The 20938-nt window shown below is 46.1% G+C and overlaps 1 protein-coding gene across 3 annotated transcripts; it reads left to right on the forward strand.

Moving 5' to 3' along the window:
- The first annotated feature begins 461 nt into the window (after positions 1-461).
- On the forward strand, positions 462-15650 carry VASH1 (vasohibin 1). Of its 3 annotated transcripts, none has more exons than XR_010080571.1 (8): positions 462-862; positions 5708-5796; positions 6917-6973; positions 8006-8080; positions 9054-9435; positions 9832-9944; positions 10541-11514; positions 11596-15650. XR_010080571.1 is itself a non-coding variant. In XM_063399050.1 (7 exons), the coding sequence occupies exons 1-7, from the start codon at positions 602-604 to the stop codon at positions 10611-10613; spliced, it is 1050 nt and encodes a 349-aa protein (XP_063255120.1). In that variant the 5' UTR covers positions 462-601; the 3' UTR covers positions 10614-15650. The 3 variants fall into 3 exon arrangements, 1 of the variants encoding a protein (XP_063255120.1); XR_010080570.1 differs by having other exon boundaries at positions 11620-15650; XM_063399050.1 differs by having other exon boundaries at positions 10541-15650.
- The last annotated feature ends 5288 nt before the right edge of the window (positions 15651-20938 follow it).

Below are 20938 nucleotides of genomic sequence, written 5' to 3' on the forward strand. Positions count from 1 at the left end.
CCGCTCCCGCTCCGCCCCTTATCGCCCGGCCGCAGCCGCCTCCCTTATCGCCCTTATCCGCCTTATCGCCCGCGGGCAGCGATACCGCCGCTCGCCCGGCCGCGCCCGCCAGCGCAGCCCGGCTGCCGTAGGGCGGTGGGCGCACGCTGGGACCCGGCCCGGGGCGGAGCAGGGCGGAGGGGAGCGGGGCCCGGCCCCGCCCAGCCCGGCCCGGCCCCGCCCCGCCCCGCCCTGCGCGGGGCTTTGTTCCCCCGCATGCAGCCCCCGCCCGGGAGGCGGCCGTGCCCGCCCGCCCCGCGGAGCGCCCGGGAGGCGGCGCGGCGGGGGCGCCCCGGCGGCAGGCCCGCCCCGCGCGGTGCCCGCCGTCACTGCCGCGGGCGCTCGGGCCGCCCGCGCCTCCCTCGCCGCGGCGGCGGCCTGATGCGGCACCCGGCACCGCCCCGCCCGGCTTCTTCTCCCCTTCTCGCGGCGAGCCCTCCGCTCTGATATCTCCGGGGGCGAGGCGGGGGCGGTGACGCCCCGCGCCCGGAGCGCCGGCCATGCGGGGCGCGGCCCCCGGCGGCCCGGCGGCGGGCGGCAGGCGCTGAGCGCGGGCGCGGCGATGCCGATGCCGGGGGGCGACGGGGCCGCGGCGGCCAGGGAACCCCCGTCCGGCGAGGCGGCGGCACCGCGGGACGAGGAGCAGCAGGACGAGGAGGGCGAGGAGGATCTTCGCGACGGCGGTGTCCCCTTCTTCGTCAACCGCGGCGGGCTGCCCGTGGATGAGCCCACCTGGGAGCGGATGTGGCGGCATGTGGGCAGGATCCACCCCGAGGGGGACCGGGTGGCGCAGAGGATCCGGGGCGCCGCCGACCTGCCCAAGGTGAGACCCCCCCACCCCGGGGCTGCTGCGGCGCGGGGTCCCAGCGGAAGCGCCCGGGGCGGACCGTCCCCCGCAGGGCGCACGAAGGGAAGGGCAAAGGGCGGCATCCCGCTGCGAGGAGGCGCCCGTCCGTCCCCGCGGGAGGCCGGTCTGCCCGGCTCGGGAGCGATCCCTCGGATAAACGGGCCCCGCGGCTGCTCCTGCCGGAAGCAAAGCCGGGCTGTAACTCGGAGTGCGAGCGGGGGTCTGCGGGCTGTGCCCCGGCTGGTGCGCCAGCAGCACCGCTTCTGCGGCCTGGCTGGGAAACGGACTTCAGGTAGCCAATGTGTGAGCAGCCTGGAGGGGGAGGGGGAAATGGGCAATGCCTGAAGAGAAAGACTGGATAAATGATGAAAAGATGAGGAGGGTTAAATTTAGAAGAGTCCAAATACTTGTGGTGGATTGAGGCAGAAGGTGAGCCTTTGAACCTGAAGAAATTTGATTTGGGTACAGTCTCCCGTACCAAAAGCCATTCTGGAACAGAACTGTGTCTGTCAAAAAAGACTTTTGATGCCAAGGATTTTAAGAGGAGTTAGCAAATGCTTGCAGAACGTATTGCTGGTGTAGGGTCAAATGTGATTTCCAAGCACGTTTCTGGCCTTGCTGCAGAGAACTCTACGAAAAGAGGAACCACTGACCATTTCACTGAGCCTTGTACCATACTGAAACATTTGAATGTGAGTTCTTGTGATTGTTGCTGTCTGTATTGCATCTCAGCTGGAGAAAAATCTCCCTTTTATTGGCATACTGTGAACAAAAGACGCTGCAAACATTTGGTGTGTCACTCCACTGGCAGGTTATAAGAGTATTGCCATCACTCTAATAGGGGAAATTCAGATACAAAAAGATGAAGCTTTTTGTCTCGGGCTTTTTTAGCAAGGCGTTACCTCCTTGGGAAGGTAATTTGAAGTATGGAAGAACACACTATTATATAGTGCACAGACAATCCATACTGCTTTCCATGAGGAATTCTGGAGAAGCATGTGATGCAACATCCTTTGTGCAGTAAAGAGTCATAGGCATCTGTGGCAGCAACTGGAACAAATCCCGAGTCCTGATTACAGTCCCTATTCTAACCCCATTAGACTTTTCCTTCCTTTTCAGATTTCCTTCCTTCTCTCTGACTTTGTCCTGAGCCTAGGTAAAGGCTGAAAACATGTTTCAGATCAGTCAGAACACACACTACCTAATTTCCTAACCATAAGGACTGATTTGGCCAAAAAGGTGAGGGAAATGGAAGAAAGAAGCTGACAAACAAGACTCCAGTGAATGACAGGGGGGTGGAAATACAGTGTTCAGTCCCTTGTTTTGGTCTTATGTGAAGAACTTCCACTGTTCTCCCTTTGTAGTCTTCATCCAAGAGGGTTACAGTCAGGGCACACAAGTGGTCTGAGCTCTTGGAATAAGAGGCAAAATTGGGCTGTTTTGTCTTGGGGATTGTTGGGTTTGCAGTTGCTGAGGGGTTTTTTTGCACCTGCTAGCATCCCTGGGAAATAGATCTATAAACTGTATTCAGCACTCTGCCATCTGAGATCCCATTCCCAAGCTCACTTGGCATATAGCTGGGAGGATACTGGAATTCAGGAAACCACAAGGATGGATGAGCTGTTTCCTTAGCTCCTTCTTCTCTGCAGGGACATATTTTTTTCTTTGAGGGCTGCTTATCACCACTTGTCTCCGTGCCATAAGTTTCTTTGAAAGGCTGGTGCAACAGATGAGAATCGGGGCAGTAAGTGTACTCTGCAAGGTCAGCTCCTTTGAAAATCCATGTTCTCTCCGTGTGCTGGAGGGTGAATAGTCCTTTTTAGGTGTTGGGAATGGGACAGTGACTTGCCTACTCCAAAATTTTGGCTATGGATCGTAGCCAGCATTGGGCGTTGGGGAAAATAACTCTCAAAGAAGCTGTCAATAAACTAGAATGCTATAAAATGATGACTGGAGGAGGCTGTGATTAGACACATTTACAGATCAGCTTCAGGGGCTGTGTCTCTCACTGGGGTCTGAGAGCTCAGAGAGCTCCTCTAGTCTTCATTTCTTTCCACTAGACTTGAGGTGAGTGGGCATCAAGTGAGCAGGCTTGAAAGTGCCATTCTCCTGTAGGTTGTGTTCTTTCTAGCAACAGGGTGTGGCACTGCCTTGCTTCAAGCTGCTGGAACCATCAAATGAGCCCATGCTGGAAGTACAAAGTGATGTGTGCTTGGCTCATAAAGAAATTATGGCTTTTAAATGAGATGGTTATGAGAGCAAAGACAGGAAGAGTTGCATCTAATGGATTCAGACCGAGAGAGCCAGAAAAAAATTATGTTTTCTTCAGTCAGGCTTTCAACCAGGCTGATATTGCTCCTGTGTTATTTGCAGAAGGAAGAGTAGGGAGGTGGGTGGATACACATAAGTACTGTAAAAGAAACTGTTGCTCTAAACTAGGCTGGCCACAGCTGTGATGGCACTGAGGGTGGAGCTTTGCCTGTGCCTCGCTCCCATCTGCCTTTCTTCACATACACTATGGCCCACTTAGTGTAGAAAATCTTGGTTGTTCTCAGGGTCCTCTTTCTAAACGCAGAGTCCCAATCCCATGCATATCCCTGCCAGGCTGCATGAATCTACGAGGGGGGTGATGCAGCCACTCCACACAAGTGATGAGGGATCAAAGGTGTGTTCACTTGGTCTACTAAGCCTGGCAGAGGTTATATACTTTGGGAAATCCAGGCTCTCTTCCTTTTTCTCTCTCCAGCTTTCAGAATAGCTAAAGGGAAGTCCAAATAGAGCTGATTTCATATCTTTTCTGTTATAAATAAATTCCTCTCTACTTTCTGAAGGACTGTGAAAACTGTCTAATATTTATAGCTCCTTTGAGATGTGCAGTGGATGATGCTGGGGAAGAAAAAAGTGTGAGGATCTCTCATCTTGTCAGTGTGGAATTGAGGGATGGAGACCTTATTCCTCTCCTTCTGCTTCTATTGCCCTATTAAAATGCTATAGACCCAATGCAGAAAGAAACTGTAGCCCAGTCTGGGCTGCAGGCCCAGATCTGAGAGAGAGCACAGTGTACTTTCATCAGTTTAATTACTTGAGGTGCAGGAGGCTCTTCCACATTAACTAGTCCCCTGCTGAACTGATTGCCATTGTGCTGCCTCAGTGTTGCACAGTCCTTTGAGGAAAAGGAGATCTGGGGGTCTGTACTAGTAAAGGGAGGAGCTACTACCCAGAATCATTATTCTGTGCTGTCAACATGCACTTAATCTGTCTGTCTCCACTCAAAAGCATCAAAGTCTCCATGCTGAAGAAATGAAACAAAGTTAAACAGTCAGCCTGCCCTGATTGTTACCTCTTTCGTTGTTTCTGCCTGTAAATTATTTCCTATGACTCAGTGTGTCAGCTCACAGCATCCAAACTGACTCAGCTCGTGCACTTCCAGAGACAGCTCCATTCCCGTGCCACTCTGGAGCCTTCCGTGCTCCTGCTGCAGCTGAACAAACCCAGTTTTACAGCTGCTCCCACCGCGGCCGTGCTGCCCCCTGGCAGCGAGGCAGCCGCTGCCTCTGCTCGATGTGAGAGGCGGCACAGCCCATCTCAAGGTTCCACAGTCTCCGGTCCTGGTGCCGTGGGGAGCGCAAACAGAAGGCAACTCTGCGGCAAGGCAGACGGGGAACTGATCTGGCTGAAAACCACCCGTGCTTGCTGGCTCAGCTTTCAGCTGCTCCAGGTGCCTGACCTGGTTCACCAGTCACTTGTACCAACACAGGACAGAAGAAGGAGGTACATGGAAATGAGTGGCCACAGAAATACATGTGAAGGGTGCACAAAGCAGTACCACTGGCTGCAAAACCACATCCAGCAGAGGAAGTTCTGACAGCAGAGTGGAAGGCTCAAAGGAAGAACTGGCTCTGGCTCACTCTTTCATAGCTGTGGATAGGCCAGCTCTGGGGCAAGTCTGAAGAGGAACTGAAATGTTAAAAGCCAAACAGCTGAGGAAAGATGCAGTCTGATATTGGCAAGGTACATGCAAGGCTTGAGCTGTCCTTCAGAGAGAAAATATTGGGCTGTTTCTCCAAGCCTGTCAGTCATCACAAACTTGTGTCTTCTCCTTTTTGTTTGTCCTGTGGACAGATCCCTACTCTTTCCTTAGACATACTTTCTCAGCTGCTGCTAAGCCTACAGTTATCTCCTGTGGAGCAAATGGTGAAAATGGTGAGGAAAATCTGACTGCACTCATAAGGCTGAGGCCTCAGAATGGGACAGCAGTCTGAAAGTGAACATCCAGAAGTCATTCTCTGACCATGTAATTCAAAACACCAGACACTGCAGGGCAGGGAGTCATGCTGTCAAGCCTGTGTCCTAGTCAGTGCAAACTCATCTGAAATGCCAGGAAGCAGTGAAGGACCTTTCTACCCTTGCTTGCTGGACTGTTCCACCCTCTGGTGATATTGGAAAACTCATTGTCCATTTTTGCCTCTTTCTTTTATTTTTGTTTCATGCCTTTCAGTTTCAATACTCAAATGAGGCCACGCTCTCTCAGATGATAGCTTTCCTGTCTCATATCTTGCCTTGTCAGTTAATTCTATCTATTTCTTCCAATGCAGGACCTTTTCACATGGTTTCTCTTGCAGCTCTGTGGTGATGCCTCATTCTGAATCCCTTCCCAGTTTCCATTGTGGAAACAGAGGAATGTTTCTGGTGTGGTCACTTAGGACAGCAAAAAGGGCCTGGTTTCAGAGGAACATGCTCCCTGTAGCTATGTGCCACTGAGTTCAGCAAAAAGCTGGAGAGTTTTGGAAGTAGTAATTTATGTTCTGCTCTTCATTTCAGATTCCCATACCAAGTGTGCCTGTGTTCCAGCCATCCACCCCCATCCCTGAGCGCCTGGAAGCTGTACAGCGCTACATCAGGGAGCTTCAGTATCCTTTGCTGTTACCTTACCCACTGATGTGATAACCCAGGAAGAAAGAGCAGGAGGACTTTCTTTACCTGTGACAAACAGAAAAGCTTCTTCTATTGTAGCTGGAGAAGAACTGAAACTTGTTCCCTAAAAACAGGAAGCTGGACTTGGGATAATGTTTTGTTTTGCTGCTCTGTTTTGTTTCTTTTTTTGCCCAAGTTACCTTCTGTTCACTGCATGTAACAAATGAGCATGTTGTCAAAGGCCTTTCCCCACTACCCACTCTTCTAGGTCAGAGGCTTTACCATGGTATTTTCATTAAAATGCACATATCTGAGATCCTGACAGGCAGGTGTCAGATGTACTACAAACTGCAACACCTCATGTGGGTGAGTTGTAGTGCTGGGCAAACCTTCTCAGGTCATCCTACTCGGTCACTCTTTTCTGTTTAAACAACACTCAGCCCCACTGCTTTGGTGTGTCTGTGCTACACTGCCCCTTCATGTGCAGAGCTGCCTGTGTGGCTGGGTTCTGGGAATGAGACTTCTCCATTCCTGTTGTGCTGGAGAGCAGGTATATGCCATGTAAACACTGATGAGATACAGATGGCTTCATCTCTAAGATTAATTAGATTAATTTAAGATTAATTAGAGCTGAAGCTCTGGCTTCAGCTCTAATTCAAGGTAAGGTCGATCTTTTCGCATATTTCACCCATCCAGGGTGTTTGTGCTTTGGATTGGATCCCGGTCAATCTTAGAATAAGGTACCATGAATGTTCCATTGCTCCATGTATTATGTGCAGATTGGAGCAGGAAAAGATTTATCGAAGTATTTTGCCCTGGTAACTAGAAAACTGAGCAGAGCATGTGCTGTCAGCATGAACCTTTGGGAATTGGAGTGGAAACCCATGTGTGGGTATGAGGAAGAGAAGAATTGACAAGGAAATACAGTGGAAGTAAGGAGGAATTATAAATGGGAGAATTACAAGAAAAGGAGGTAAGGCTTTTTTTTGTGTTGCTGCTACACTTGTGGGATCATGACTTTGCTGTGAGAATAGTCAATAACATGAAAGTCCATCAGACAAGTTTTCTTCAAACTCTACTTTCCAAGCTGCCAAACCCTTAACTTCTTGCTTCCAGGTACAATCACACTGGGACACAATTCTTTGAGATTAAGAAGAGCAGACCTCTGACTGGGTAAGTGCTGGCAGCCTCTACAGCATTTAATCCTTTCTTTGTTTTTGGAGCCCTGCTATACACACTGCTTTTTCTCCATCCCCTGCCCAAGGTCTAGTAGCACTCAGGGCTTTCAGTACTGCAGCTGCACCCTGCTTTAGGTAACTTTATTGTTTGCTGCCTGGGGCAGAGCTGTGTCTGGTCTTTCTCAAGAAATAAAGTGATGGGGTTTTTGTCATGAATCAGTAAATCCAGTAAACCAAAGATAATGTATTGCAAAAATGTGTATATTCTGCCTGCTTCTAATTTGAATGTAACTATATGAACTTTTGAGGGATTCTGAAAATAGGCCCTGCTCTACAAAAGCTTTATGAAAGCCAAGTATCTTTACAGGTCTGATTTCATAGCTTCTGTGAGTGCCTCTGCAGAATCTAGGCTCACTAAGCTTTTGGTGACTCATACTTTGAACAAGAAAGGGTATTCTCCTCACTGCAGTGCCCCAGAAGTTCCTGGCAATAAGTGCCTGATGTTCATTGACTCTCTTGAAGAGCATACGGAGAATCTTCCAAAACTGGCTTCTTACTATTGGTCTAGTCCACAGATTATGTGAGTCTAAATGCCTTGTTTTGTAATCAGCCCAATGTCTCCTTCATGGTACTCACTGAACAGAGACCAGGGTTAATGCCAGAGAAGAAGGCTTTGTTGTCCTGGAGCGTAGTGTGGCAAACACGGCTGGTTCTTGGTCCTTTCAGGGTTTTACTTGTGGACACATTGCTGCTGTGGTCTCCCTGAGAATCCAGGTTGGCCAGTAAACAGTTTTGCTGCAACCCACTGAAGTGAATTCCTTGGAAGCAACAACTGCATGTGGCAGGGAACTGGTTTGGATTTTATATCTTCTTAAAGAAGATGCTTTGTTCTGTTCCCTATCCTCAGTGGACCACCCTCTCTCCTGGAAACCTACCTTATAAATATAGTGTAAAAGGGCTGAACTGTCCACATTGCATAGCACAAGCCCTCTAACTGTCCTCATCTTTCCCTTGTCCCACTCTGCAGGCTGATGGACCTGGCCAAAGAAATGACCAAAGAGGCCCTGCCAATAAAATGCCTGGAAGCTGTGATCCTGGGAATGTATCCTTGCCTCTTGGAGTTCTGCATGTCTGCCCATCCTTGTGTTTTTGCCTCTGCTCTCTTGCTTGTGATGCTTTGAGGGTGGTGATAATATTGTCACCAAGCCTCACATTCCTCTTTTTTTCCTCCCCAGTTCTCCCACAAAACCCCACCAATGAAATCCAATTCCAAGCAATTCTCTAAACTATCAGAACTAGTCCTTTGGAGTTGCTCTTCTTTCACCAAGAAGGGTGGTGCTGCTCTAGTCAGCCATATAAGATAGTAAAAGATAAAAGAACATCTAAAGAGGAGCCAAAATACTAGCTAGGTCAGGAAATCGTTTGTGGATAGCATTGTGTCCTTACTACCTGCATGTATTCTGCATTAAAATAACTTACGGGTCCTCCCCAACTTCTAATTACGGTGTATGTCCCTTACTAGCTTAGGCAATATCTTTATTAGTTCTAGATGTGTGTTATCTTTAAGTACACATCTTTCCTAGCTATCTTCCAAGTTTAGTTTGTGGTACTTGGACTAAAGTTTCTTCATGCACCTAGAGGGGCAGAGATGGTCAATGAATGGTTCAAAAATGGAGGTTGGTGAGTTTTTGTCCTGAAGGTGTATGAAACAGTAACTAGTGAGAGAGATTAAAACAAACTGAGGAATAATGCTGCAGTGTTAACAGTTTGGGAGCTATGCAATACTCTTAAGGTGCCAGCATTGCAACTTCTGCATCACAGAACTGCATCGAAATTAACTTCTCTTTGTTGGCTGTCTTCTTGAAGAGGCCAAGTCTGTTTTCCCCATAATCCCGATGAAATTAGGGCAGCTTGCAATGAGCAGAGCTCTTGACTTGGAGAACAATTCCTGTCTGTGTGATTCCTGAATCAATGGGGAGGCTGCTAAGCAGGCTTGGAGGGTCTGGAGCAGGTAGGACGGGCCTCGTCAGGAACCTGTTATCACCGGTTATTTCCTGAACAGTGGCTGCTGTCAGTTACCTCACCAACAACATGACCACACTGGACCGCTTCCCCATCAGCTTCAAAACCCACTTCTCAGGGAACTACTTCCGACACATCGTGCTGGGGGTGAACTTTGGCGGCCGCTACGGGGCACTGGGCATCAGCCGTCGGGAGGAGCTCATGTACAAAGCCCCTGTCTTCCGCACACTGAGCGAACTCATCTTTGACTTCGAGGAGGCGTATCGCCGCTGCTGGCACACTCTGAAAAAGGTGAAGCTGGGCCACTGCGTGTCCCATGACCCACACAGCGTGGAGCAGATTGAGTGGAAGCGCTCCGTCCTGGATCTGGACAAGCTAACCCGGGAAGACTTCCGCAAAGAGCTTGAGAGACACGCCCGTGATATGAGGCTGAAGGTAAGTAGCGGGGATGGAGTAACTCACTGCCACATCCACTGTCTTGCCTGGCTGCTGGTGTCCTGGGGGAATAAAGTGACAGGAAACTCTCCTAGATGTGTGGAGTAAAAAGTGAATTGGAGGTTGGGGCCTCTTTCTTACTGAATACCACCCCTGTATACAGCCTGGTCCCCTAATGGATGCTCATGCACTGCTCCACTTGTGATTAGGTTGGACTGTATACAGTCCTTGGAGCCATAGCTCTCTCTGTAACTAGTTTTTTCTGGCTTTTGGATTTTTGATGCACTTGCCTTGCCTTTTTGTCTTTTTTCCCCATATAATAAATTGTTGTAGGGTTTTGTTATTACTCATATTGGTTTTCTGCTCACGTAGCTCTTAATTTTATTTTTCTGGCAGATTGGGAAAGGAACTGGACCACCATCTCCCACCAAGGACAGAAAAAAAGATGTCTCCTCCCCACAAAGAGGTCAGGCCAGCCCCCATCGGCGAAACAGCCGTGGGGACCGACGGTGAGTGTGGCTGCTGGGCAGGAGACCTATCTAGAACTTCTCTTTTACTCAGACTCCACCTTGCTGTTTGGTTTTGGATCCTTCTCATTGTCCTACTGGGTTTCTTTAGAACAGTGGACATTTCTCTGACCATCAGTACCATTCTGCCCTAGTCAGTACCATTGTGAGTTTACCATTGCTCAGGCAGTTGAGGGGGCAGCTGGGGTTTTTTAGGCTTGCTTGTTTTGGCAGGGAGGAGGAAGGCAGCTCAAATAGACAATGATGTTGGTAGCTGACTTTTAACCTTACGCATGGCTCTGAGCCCTGGTGTCTCACAGACCTGTCCTCAGAGAGATTCCAAAACATATTCTGCTGTCAGCAAGATTGTTTTCCTGATAATAACCTGGAGTTCCAGAGTGGACCTCCTACTTCCTAACTTGCATTCTGTTCTGTTGAGATCATTGGGAGAATTACTGGAGGCTTCAGAATAGTCATGTCCTCAGTAGTGCAGGATCAGTCTGAAGCTCTGTGTACCTTTTCCTGTGCTGCCATCTCTATGTGCTGCACCACCTGACTGAAAACAGTTTCTGAAGAGTTGTTACCCTCTTTGCTCACAGGCCATCTGGTGAGAAGAAGCCTGCTGATTCCAAAGCCATGCCAGACCTCAATGGGTACCAGATCCGGGTGTGAAGAGAGCTGTGCCTTGTATGCCTGGCTCCACGGACTTCTTGCTGGCCACAGTTGGGACCTGGATCCACCTGCAGTGATTCTGACAAATGGGACAGGGGAGTGGGAGCAAAAGAGAGTGCTGATTTTCCCAGGTACTTACTAGTGGGCCAGTCCCAGAGCTGGATCCCATGGGTCCCAGAGGATTCGCCTGCCTGTTTCTGGGAGAGGTGACCATCTTAATTCACTTAAGTATTTTTAAAAAAAGAAAAAAAAAGGAAAAAAAAAAAAGAAAAGAAAAAAAATCTGTACATTAGTGGGAGTTTTCTTCAGGAAGAATATGAAGTGAGTGGCATCAGTGGACTTGCTATCTTTGCCTTGACAGCAAGTAGATGAAACATCTTGTCAACAGTACTTCTTCCCTGTCTGTACAGAAGTCTTCAACCCCTGCAAGGTCTGCAGGCCTGAGGGAGAAGTGATGCTGGAATGGGATGGCTCTGAATCTTGTACAAAAACTCCTGGTTTTGTCATTATAAACACTTTGTTTAGAATTACTCCTGTGAGAGATAGGTCTGAATTTGCTCAGCCTGATTGACCATACAAAGCCTTCTCATCCAGAAAAAACACATCTTGTATGTATGTCCTGCCTATTTCAAAGCATTTCATTGTCTCTGAGGGGGTAGACAGTGGAATGCTGGTGAACTCCTGCTGTAGGTCCTTCGGTGGTTGAGTGGATCAGGATATGCCTAAACCACAGCTGCATGGAAACAGGCACAGAGACCTCAATTGTTCCAGCAATGGAGATGGGACAGGTGGGGGCTGGTGGAAAACCTGAACTTCACATCGTCTCTTCATCAGCCTTCTCTCTATTAATTTCCAGTGGCTGCTACTCAGAAAGCTTGTGGCAAGCACTTCAGTCACTGAGGTATGAGTTTTAAGAGTAAATAGTTAAAGAAGGATGTAATAATGTGAACGGGTTTTACAAGCATTTTCTTCTTTTCACAAGGCTCTTGCTCTTTCTTCCCTGTAGTGTTAGTGCCAGAGTTACATACACCTGTTTGTGAGAAGCTCTGCTGGAGGAAATTGGTGCTGCTTTCCTGACAGGTCACCCTGGAGCTTCCTGAAAGCAGTTCCCCACACCAATGCCAGAGCTGTGCATGTGTTCTGGCTCTTTGGATAGCTGCAGTATGTAACAGCACCACTTACACTAACCTTCCCCAATGGGCTGGGCCTTTCTGCCATTTGTGGCCTTGACTTCCTCTGCTTCTTCTGGGGGAGTGTTGTACTACTGACTAAGTAGTGTAATACTTGTCAGAAATCTGGAGTATTGTCAGACCTCTCTGTTTGAGGCCTAAGGCATGGGAACAGTGGGATTTCCAGAAGTCAGAACAGCATGGTCTTAAAGTGATTTGGATGCATGGATCTAAGGGATGCAAAAACTGAGCTTGGGAGTAGGAATATCATGGAGAGAAACAGTCTTATCACATCACTGAGAAGGAGCTGAACTTTCTGAAATACTATGTGTTTAATTTTGTTAGAACCAGGATTATCCTTTCTTATTTTGTTAGAAACATGATGGAGCTTAGCTCTACTAGTTTTTTTGTTGCAGTATTCCTGTGCCACATCCTCATAATAAGCAGAGCTATTTTGGTGGCAGAGAATGGGTTCTTAACCCCAAACAAATCAGCTCTTCTGCCCTGTTAAAGCAGTTAATCCTCGAAGCACCACCCACAAGCGATTTAACTCAAGCCTTACAGGTTCCTAATTGTACATCCTTAGCTGTGATGTAACTTGCAAGGCATATCCATACCACTGCAGTCAGTCCTTCCAATCTCCCTTTGTAGTCTGTACTTTTCTGCTGTGCCCTACAACCAGGAGGAGAATCTGTAAGAAGGTGGCAGAACTTGCTGCTGAGCCAAGAGAAGGTTCATCCAGAAGAGGATGCCAGTTTCCACAGTGCAGTGCAACACCTGTCCATTCCCTTATATTCCAGCTACAAGCAACAATGGAAGTTAACAGCAGCAGTGAGCCAAGCACCCATTGAACATGTCCTCTGGTCATTTTTGTGTGGCTGTAAATGAACATCTAGTGTCTGGATGCTAACAATGATGTTAGCTGTAAAGGCACCACAGTTACCTATAAATAATATGGGCCACTTGGAAGCCACAAACTGCCTTTGTAAAATGTTTGCTATGCAGCAGACTGAAAGTTCAGATGCCACTGTGAATCATATGATAAATACAAGCAGCAGTCAGCAAGGAGAGACTGACTGTCAGGTTTTATTAAAGTGGATGAAATCCAGAATTAAAAAAAAAATTATAAAAGATGGCTAGAATGCATCTTCACCATGACTTTGTTTAGTCAATTGGTTAGTTAATTCAAAGTAACTGGAGAGCTCTTGAGAGTAATTAGTAGTTTAATACAAAGAACATTGAATAACTGGACAGACTTGAGCCTTTTTAGATGGAAAGTGGAAATGTGGGGGTGGGAGGAAGACTTTAAAACAGATGGGACAAGTGAAGGGTCAGCTCCAAGTTAACGATGCTTTCTTGAGTGCAGGGCAACAGGGGTGTTCAGCAGAGTTAGACAACCAAGGCAGAATGGCTTAAAACAAAATGCTTTGTTTGACTTTGTAATTAAGTGCTTTCCTGCAGGATGTAACCAAGGCCAATAGCTTAGAAAACTAAAGGAAATGGATGTTTAAGATATGAATGACAGGTAGAGTTCAAGGTCTCTTAATCCTCAGATGCAGCTAGACAAGAACATCCTCTTTCTAGATTTAGTTGCACAATTATGTATGTTAGAAAGTGTTTAATTCTTTGCCTGTATCTAATGTTGATAGATGGACACAGATGGACACAGGAGCAGACAAGTGCCCTCTGTTAGGGTTACTATTTCAAGCCCTCTGCTGTGTTTCTCTGTGTAATAGAATTCTTGCTCCTTACTGTTTCTGTATCTCCAGTTTAGCAGATGGTACAAGAAACTGGAAAAGAGCCATAGAGCTCTCCCCTTCTTGTATTGCTCTTGCTCCCCCCATCTTTGTAACAGGATGAATCACTTCAATACAAAGCTTTGCTTCCTTCCTAACAAACAAGACCACATCCTTCCATGACAGCGAGATTAATGCAATCTAACTTTATGCTGTAAGAAACCTAAGGATACAGTGCAAGACGAACTGTAGCACTTCGACTCCTTTCCTCTCCCATCTACTTGGTCTGGTTTCTGGTCTGTCTGCCTTTAACTATAAGGAAAAAAGGCTGGTGATGAGAGTATTTTTCACTTCTGCTGGCTTTAGAGCTACAGAGAAGGAAGGACAATGTAACTCATACTCCTTTAGTGCCTGCAGAACAGGGAAGATGAATCTCAAGGAGTCCTATTAACTTTTTACTGTTAAATATTAATAGGGTCTCTCATGTAGCTCTGTGGTGTAAATTTCATTGTCCAGTAGGTCCCACCTGATGTCAGTTCTGCAGTGCAAGTCCTGTGAACTCTGTGGAAAGGAACCATGCTCGTACAGTGGGAATGGATAGACACTGCCTGCGTTGTATGTAAAGCTGAGATGAGCTTTGAAAGACAATGCTGACCTGTTACTGGTGAAACTATTTGAAATGTAATGCAAACCTTGAAAGAAGAGCCCCTCTATACTTTTATATACTTTTAGACAAGTCCCTTGATACCTGGCCAGCTGCATTTTTTTAATGGGCGGATTCATTAGTGAGCCACACTTTCTGCTACAGCATCATTCTGATACATACTTTGTATATCAAAGTGCAAGGTAGGGTGTCCATCAGTTTGTGACACACTAGCCTTATTTTTTAACTGGTAGAAGCTAAAGGAATCTTTAGGAACTTGAAGTGTGTTAGCAAGTGTTTTAGGTAGGAGTAGAGCCCTTTTTTTCAGTTACTATTTTACCTGTGGGCCAGGGTATGGATCAGTACATAGTACCCTTGGATCTATTAGAATAAATGACTCCAGAACTGTAGTTGAAACATTCTTTCTGTTCACATAGTAGCTGTATTGCTGTTTTCAAATCTGCTTAGCAGGATGTATTTTCATTTAAGTATTTCAGGTGAAAGCCTTAATCAGGTGCCTGCCCCCTAAGTTAGGCTCATATGTGGTGTTGTATGAACTGGAACATGACTGTCCTTAAGGTTTCCAAGTTTAGGAAACCATAATGAACAGAAGAAAGCTCCTGTTTGCCAAAAGGCAAGAGTCTGGATTAGATTTGCCTGACCTTGCTCCAGTGGCTCTGGCTAATCACTTTGGGTGGTTGCTTTACTACCTGCTTCTTCTGAGTGAAGTATTTCAAGTGGTGCTGATGATCAGACAGTAGGCATAGGCAGGGGGTGTCCCAGGTGTACCGTGTGTGCAAGTCTGGCTGAAATAACCCCACACATTCCAGTGGCCTTGCACTGTTGTTCTGACAACATTTGGAGCTGCATTATGGATTTGTAATTTTACTTAACAAAGCAAGTGCTGTTCTGGCTTGATGTTTGCTCTCCCAGAGCAAGGTGGAGATGGCCCCTCTATAGCCAAGCTGAACTACTTAGGGAATTTAATCTTTTTGTGTGTCTTCTGAGCAGGTGTTTACTTGTATCATGACCACTCTCCTTCAGTGGTGCCCTGGCCCTTTCTGCTCATGAGCAACTCAGTTTAGGCCCAGAAGGCTACTGAATCCCCTATAATCTCTGCAGAGCAGAGCTTCCCTCCAGGTCAGGGTTAAGATGGTGCTAGTGGGACCAGAGCGGTCCCCTTCCATGCACATCAGTATTCTACTCCAGCACTGACAGGGTGCTCTAAAACCATTTACATCTTTAGCACTGGTACAGCTCAGAACTAAGAAATGGAAAGTTTCTTTCTTTAAGAACAGTATCATGTGTGTCTTTTTGTAATTAATCAGTGTGGTTCTGTGTTCTTACGTAGCCAACACGGAATTTTTATTTAGATTTAGTTTTTACTGCACTTCCCATGGCCCTCATGTTGATACTTCTTCCTGCTTCCTTTGACACTTAGACAATAAAATTCCCTCTGTACTGCTCTCAGCTTGTGCAGAGAAAACAAGTTGTCTGTATTGTCCTTCTTTCTGTTTTAAACCCTCCCATTACGTGTCAGCTGAGAAGTCAAAGGGACAGCTTTGAGTGATGGTATCAGGCAGATTATGTAAAGATGTCCTGTACTTGCTGCACTAATGGACATGGAAGAACTCTCATCCTCCTTTACCATCTGAACAGGTGAGTCTGTCTGTGCACAGAGGCAGTTGCCAGGGTCAGTACGTACATATGTGGCTGTTTAGCCAAGGCTGGAATTCACGTTTTCCTCTTGCATTGCCATCAGTCAGGCTGGATGGGAAAAAAATCAGCGCAGGCAGCATCAAAAATTTGTCTTACAATACCGTAACAAACTATACTGTAAGGGTTAATACAAACCTCTTCTTGCACTGCTCAACTCTTCAATGTACAATTCAGTCTCCTTCCTGGCCTGAATAGCAGTTGTGCTCAAAGTCTGTGTTTAGTGACCTTCCAGACTAATGACCTCACCAGGACTGCTCAAGACAAATGCTGGGTTAATAAAGGACAGTCAGCTGCAAGATTCAGTGCAAGGATCCCCAGCAAGGGGTTCCAACTTTATTCAGACTATCATCTTTCAGTCATTACATACCCCTTCTCCCTAGGGAAATGAGTAATAGCTGGGACGAGGGCCAGGATGTAGGCAAGCCTACAGTGTGCATAGGAAAGGAATAAACATTCTCTGACCTGCTACTCCAAAGAACAGGCACATGCAATAGTCCATCTTAGCCAAGTTAATTATATGAACAGCTTTTGCCCTGAGGGAAAGTAATTGCACAGTTCCAAACATCTACTTCAGATGCTTGCTTGAAAACACCTTCTGCTCCATGTCTTATAGATTCTGCTTTGAATCAGGTAACTCCTACATCCCCTATGAATGTATAGATCAGGGTGATTGCTAGAGAGTGGAGTGAGAACAGCAAAACAGTGATGTGGCCATGGACTTTCTGCTCCCTCTTACATCAGGCTTTTCCCCTGCTACTGGTGGTGGTTCCTGCAGTTTTAGGTTTTCAAGTCAGAGATGATGCTGCTTGAACCTTAAGTCGAAAATCTTTATTATGGGAAGGATAAACAACATGTTGAAGCAGAAAATATAATAATAATAATAATAATAATAATAATAATAATAATAATAATAATAATAATAATAAAACCAAAAACCAAAAAACAAACAAACAAAAAACCAAAAAAACCCCACCCACCCTGTCAGTTTTCACACTGAGAGGCCCAAGACTAAAGGCTCTCACATATCCAGAAGCACACAGAAATTCATTCATGAGAGAGTGAGACTGAGCCTTAAGAGCACTGTTCATGCAGCGACTGCAGGATTATGGCAGGCAAAGGCATATGACATGCTGTGGATAGAAGGCCATTACAGAATTAAGCTAACTCTGCCAGGTTTGCTTTCCTAAATTATATTTTTATTTTGGCAAAGAGTGAGTGCTATCCTATCTCTAACCTCATTTTAAGGGAGGAAAGTAGGAGACGAGTAACTATAGAATAATGACTGCATTCATCTACTCCCAGTTCAAGAGCAGTTCCAGACACTGGCCAATAACTGAATATATAGAATAAATATAAGTAGAAGGCTTTGCATCCAGAAAGAAAAGAAACAAAAACTGAATAAAATTGCTAAGGCTTGAAGCCAAGTATTTTTTTTTTCTTTTTGTGGTGTGTGTAAATTAAAGACTGGATGGAACAAATACATCTTTTGTTGCAGCACAAGCAGTGTCTAGCCTAGTTCTTCTCCCATTTGCCAAATTCAGACCTTGAAAACTGCTGTGTTTGTCTTATCAAAGTGACAAAGAATTTCTCAGCTATTATACAAGAGCACAAGCATGTACAGTCTAAATATGAAAGAAAATAAATAAAAATTTAAATAAATAAACAGAAAAATAGCTTCAAGACTAGAATGACATTTTCAATGGAAGCTGGAGGACAACTTGCCTTGACAGGAGAAGCCAAACGTTTACAGCTGACAAAAGGAGTTAGAGGCATGCCAGCTGTTACATCTGTCATCTTGGTTATCATTGTAGCAGGTGCGTTCTCTTTAGAAACTCAGTATCATACTTAGAAACACAATGCAGTATATTCAGTTCTGCTTGTGCATTTCAGCATGGCAGTGCTATGGGAAGCTCTACACGCCAGGCAGCTGCAGTCTCTAAGAAGCAGGTCACAGCCAGCTATTCAATTAGTCTGCACAACAGGAAGCCTGAAAGGAGATGGTATCCCACTAACACTTGTGTGCTCCCCCTTTAGGTAAGCAACAAAGGGTTCATCTGCGTTTGGATAACCCATGGATATGTCTTCGAATCTCTAAACAGTACATCCAATAAATGTTTCATACTGAGGTGGTGGCAATGGGAGCAGATATTGGACTCTAGGAAACCCCCGCTTTGCAGACCGTTGTTTGCTAACACCATCATCAACACATCATTAAGAGCAGGACTCATACCTTGATCCGCTGATGCTGAACTTCTCACGACCTCTTGGAGACTCCTCAGAGAAGAGAAACTCAGGTCAAATATATTTCAGAGTGCTGCCTTCACAAAGCAGGTGGTGTACAGAGCACTAACAATAAATCTGAAACTGGGATTTTTTGTTTCATACAACAAGTGTTACTCCCATCTAAGTGACAGTTTCAAATCTCCCACTCCTCACACTTAATTCTTCAGGGGTGAGGAAACCCACTATCTTACATCTTGACACCATTTAAATGTTGCATTTATAATAAAACTTAGCCCTAGAGAATTGCATCCATAACTTTTAAGTGAAAAAATACAGCTGCAGCAAAAATAAACATCAGCAGCTCACAAAGATAACTGGATAGAGTAGTCATGGGAAAACAGCTGCTGGAGAGATAGCTCATAATAAAAAGGCATGGAGAAAGAGGACCTCAAACAGCAGCCAAGTTTCATTTATTAAGAACAGGAAAGAAGCTAGAGCAATTATATTGTTTACCAGTCCTCCCATCCCATGTAACTGGGAAAACTGATTATGAAGGACAACCTCCTGAAGCAATGAACTTCAAACTCAGAAAATGAAGGAAGTCCAACTTCTAGCTAAATAGCATAGCTAAATACAGCCTTGCAGTTGTGCTGCAAACTAAGCTTTTTTTTAGCAAAGATACTTTGTCAAATACTTGACTGGCTCCACAGCTGCATGTTCCTGCAGTTTAGGAGGCTGCTAACAGGGAGTGGACACACACTGCCAGTGCTCTCTGGCATCACTTCCCCTAAGCACCGGTCTACCTGAATTCTACATCACTATTAAGATGATGTAGCTGCTAATTACCTCTGTGACACCTTCCACTTCTGAGCATTGCAGATATTCCTGTTCTACTTTCATAACCATTTACAGACCCCTCTGTAATTCATCGGATAGCTGTGTTAAAGACAACTCATCATGCATTCAGGTCCACAAACAGTACTAAGAGCTACATCTGGAATCTCAGTTCTGCATCCCATTACAAGGCTCATTACCACAGGCTCTGATTACATCTCTGTGTGCTGCTCTTAAAGCATCACAAAACACATTTTCTCCCAACAACTATATGTTAGTCACGGCTTTACAGTTAGGAACTTCCTACCCACCCTACTTCCAAACCTCTCCTAAAATCCCACACAGTCGAGAGGCATTCACAGGTCTCCAGCTCCATTTGATATTAACTCCAAATTGCTCTAGAACATAGGGGGTTTTATTGTCCTGAAACAGACCACCTCCCTACGAGTCCATATCAGAGCTTCTGGGACAGAGGTCAGAATAAACACAGAGATCAAGTCTTTTAAACTCTGCTTTTGTGTCTCTATGCAGTCACTAGCAATGGTCCTGCATTTCTGCCATAGTTTTACCTATGAGTGCCCAACAAAGCATGTGTAAGCCAGGGCTTTGAAAGCTGCAAGCCACCCTGGGAGCACTGTAACCTCCAGAAAGAAGAATAAGACGACTTGTAGGCATTGTCCTGGGATTTCTCTGCACATGACTCCATATCCAGTGTTCAAAACCTTAAAAAATCCAAGTGCATACCATATTACTTCATGCATGGAAAGGGAAAGCATTGTTTTGACCTGTGCAACACTAGATTTTAGAGCAAAGTATAGCTGGGACCTTAAAACCTCCCAGAGATGCTTCCATGTAATCTGCCCACAAGTCAAGGTTTTGGTTTACATAAAATGGCAAAAGCACTTGTGATACTGGAACACAGGTCCTCCAGCTGAGTTACACCACAGGACTGGCAGGGTGCTTCAGGCAGTACAGGGGCAACCAGTTCATCTCCTGCTGTATGGTGCACACCTTATGGGTCTCGAGAGAGCTCAATCTGGCTGTCCTGTGGGCAGCTTTCATACACACATACACACAAATACATACATACAACACCTTGCCAGCTGACCTCAGACTCAGCCAGTAATTACAATAGAAGCAGATAGCTAAAGTTCTAAGTGCCAACACCATGCGTCACAGAATTTTTTGTTGTGCTTTTGGTTGGTTGTCGTTAAACCTTTAAAGTCTTCTAAGGTTCCTGCTACAATGTTAACAGTAGGAGGGAGTCATCTGCAACCAGGCTGCCTTCTGGCAACCTCTTTTTGAGCAAGATAGAAAGCAAAGCTCTCATTTCACCCGTTCCTTCCCTCCCTTTATAAATACAACTGCTTACAAAATCAGAGTAAGACTACTTGCAGAAAGCACTCAAACTGTGAGATAAACATAGTCATATGAATGCACACCTCTGCAGCCATTCCTCCCCAGTGCCATGCCAGAACTAGTAACTTAAGGGCAAAATTATTCACACCCCCTCAAGACTGCTGTTCACTTACAGAAACTCACAAACGGTAACAAAAGTCATCCACACATCACCAGACAAACACCACACCACCTGGCAGGGCACAAAGGGAATATGTAGTCCTTACATGCTCATAAGGGCACAGAATACAACCCCCCCACACACACCCCCGTTTTTGTAGTTTACAGAAATGAGTGGTAAAAGATCAGCGATATTCCTCCCTTAGGGAAGAGGGCAAGGGTTCCTGAATACAAATCTTTCTTTGGGTGGGGCGGGGGAGGGGGAGGTGGGGTAATGAAGGGGGCAAGACAAGCCCAATGCTGAAGAAGCCCCCTCTGGGATTTAGGGATGTCCTGGGAGACTAAATTAGGCTCACTTCTTCCCCTCTTCAACACTCATTACTTGTGTAGCAAATTTGCTCTCTTTCACCTCACAGCCAGCAAATCCTTGTCAAGGAGTTCCTCAGAGGTTCAGCTGCCAGAAATACAAGGTGCCGCAGTTGC

The sequence above is a fragment of the Prinia subflava genome, chromosome 5, assembly GCF_021018805.1.
Source record: "Prinia subflava isolate CZ2003 ecotype Zambia chromosome 5, Cam_Psub_1.2, whole genome shotgun sequence".
Taxonomy (NCBI): Eukaryota; Metazoa; Chordata; class Aves; order Passeriformes; family Cisticolidae; genus Prinia; species Prinia subflava.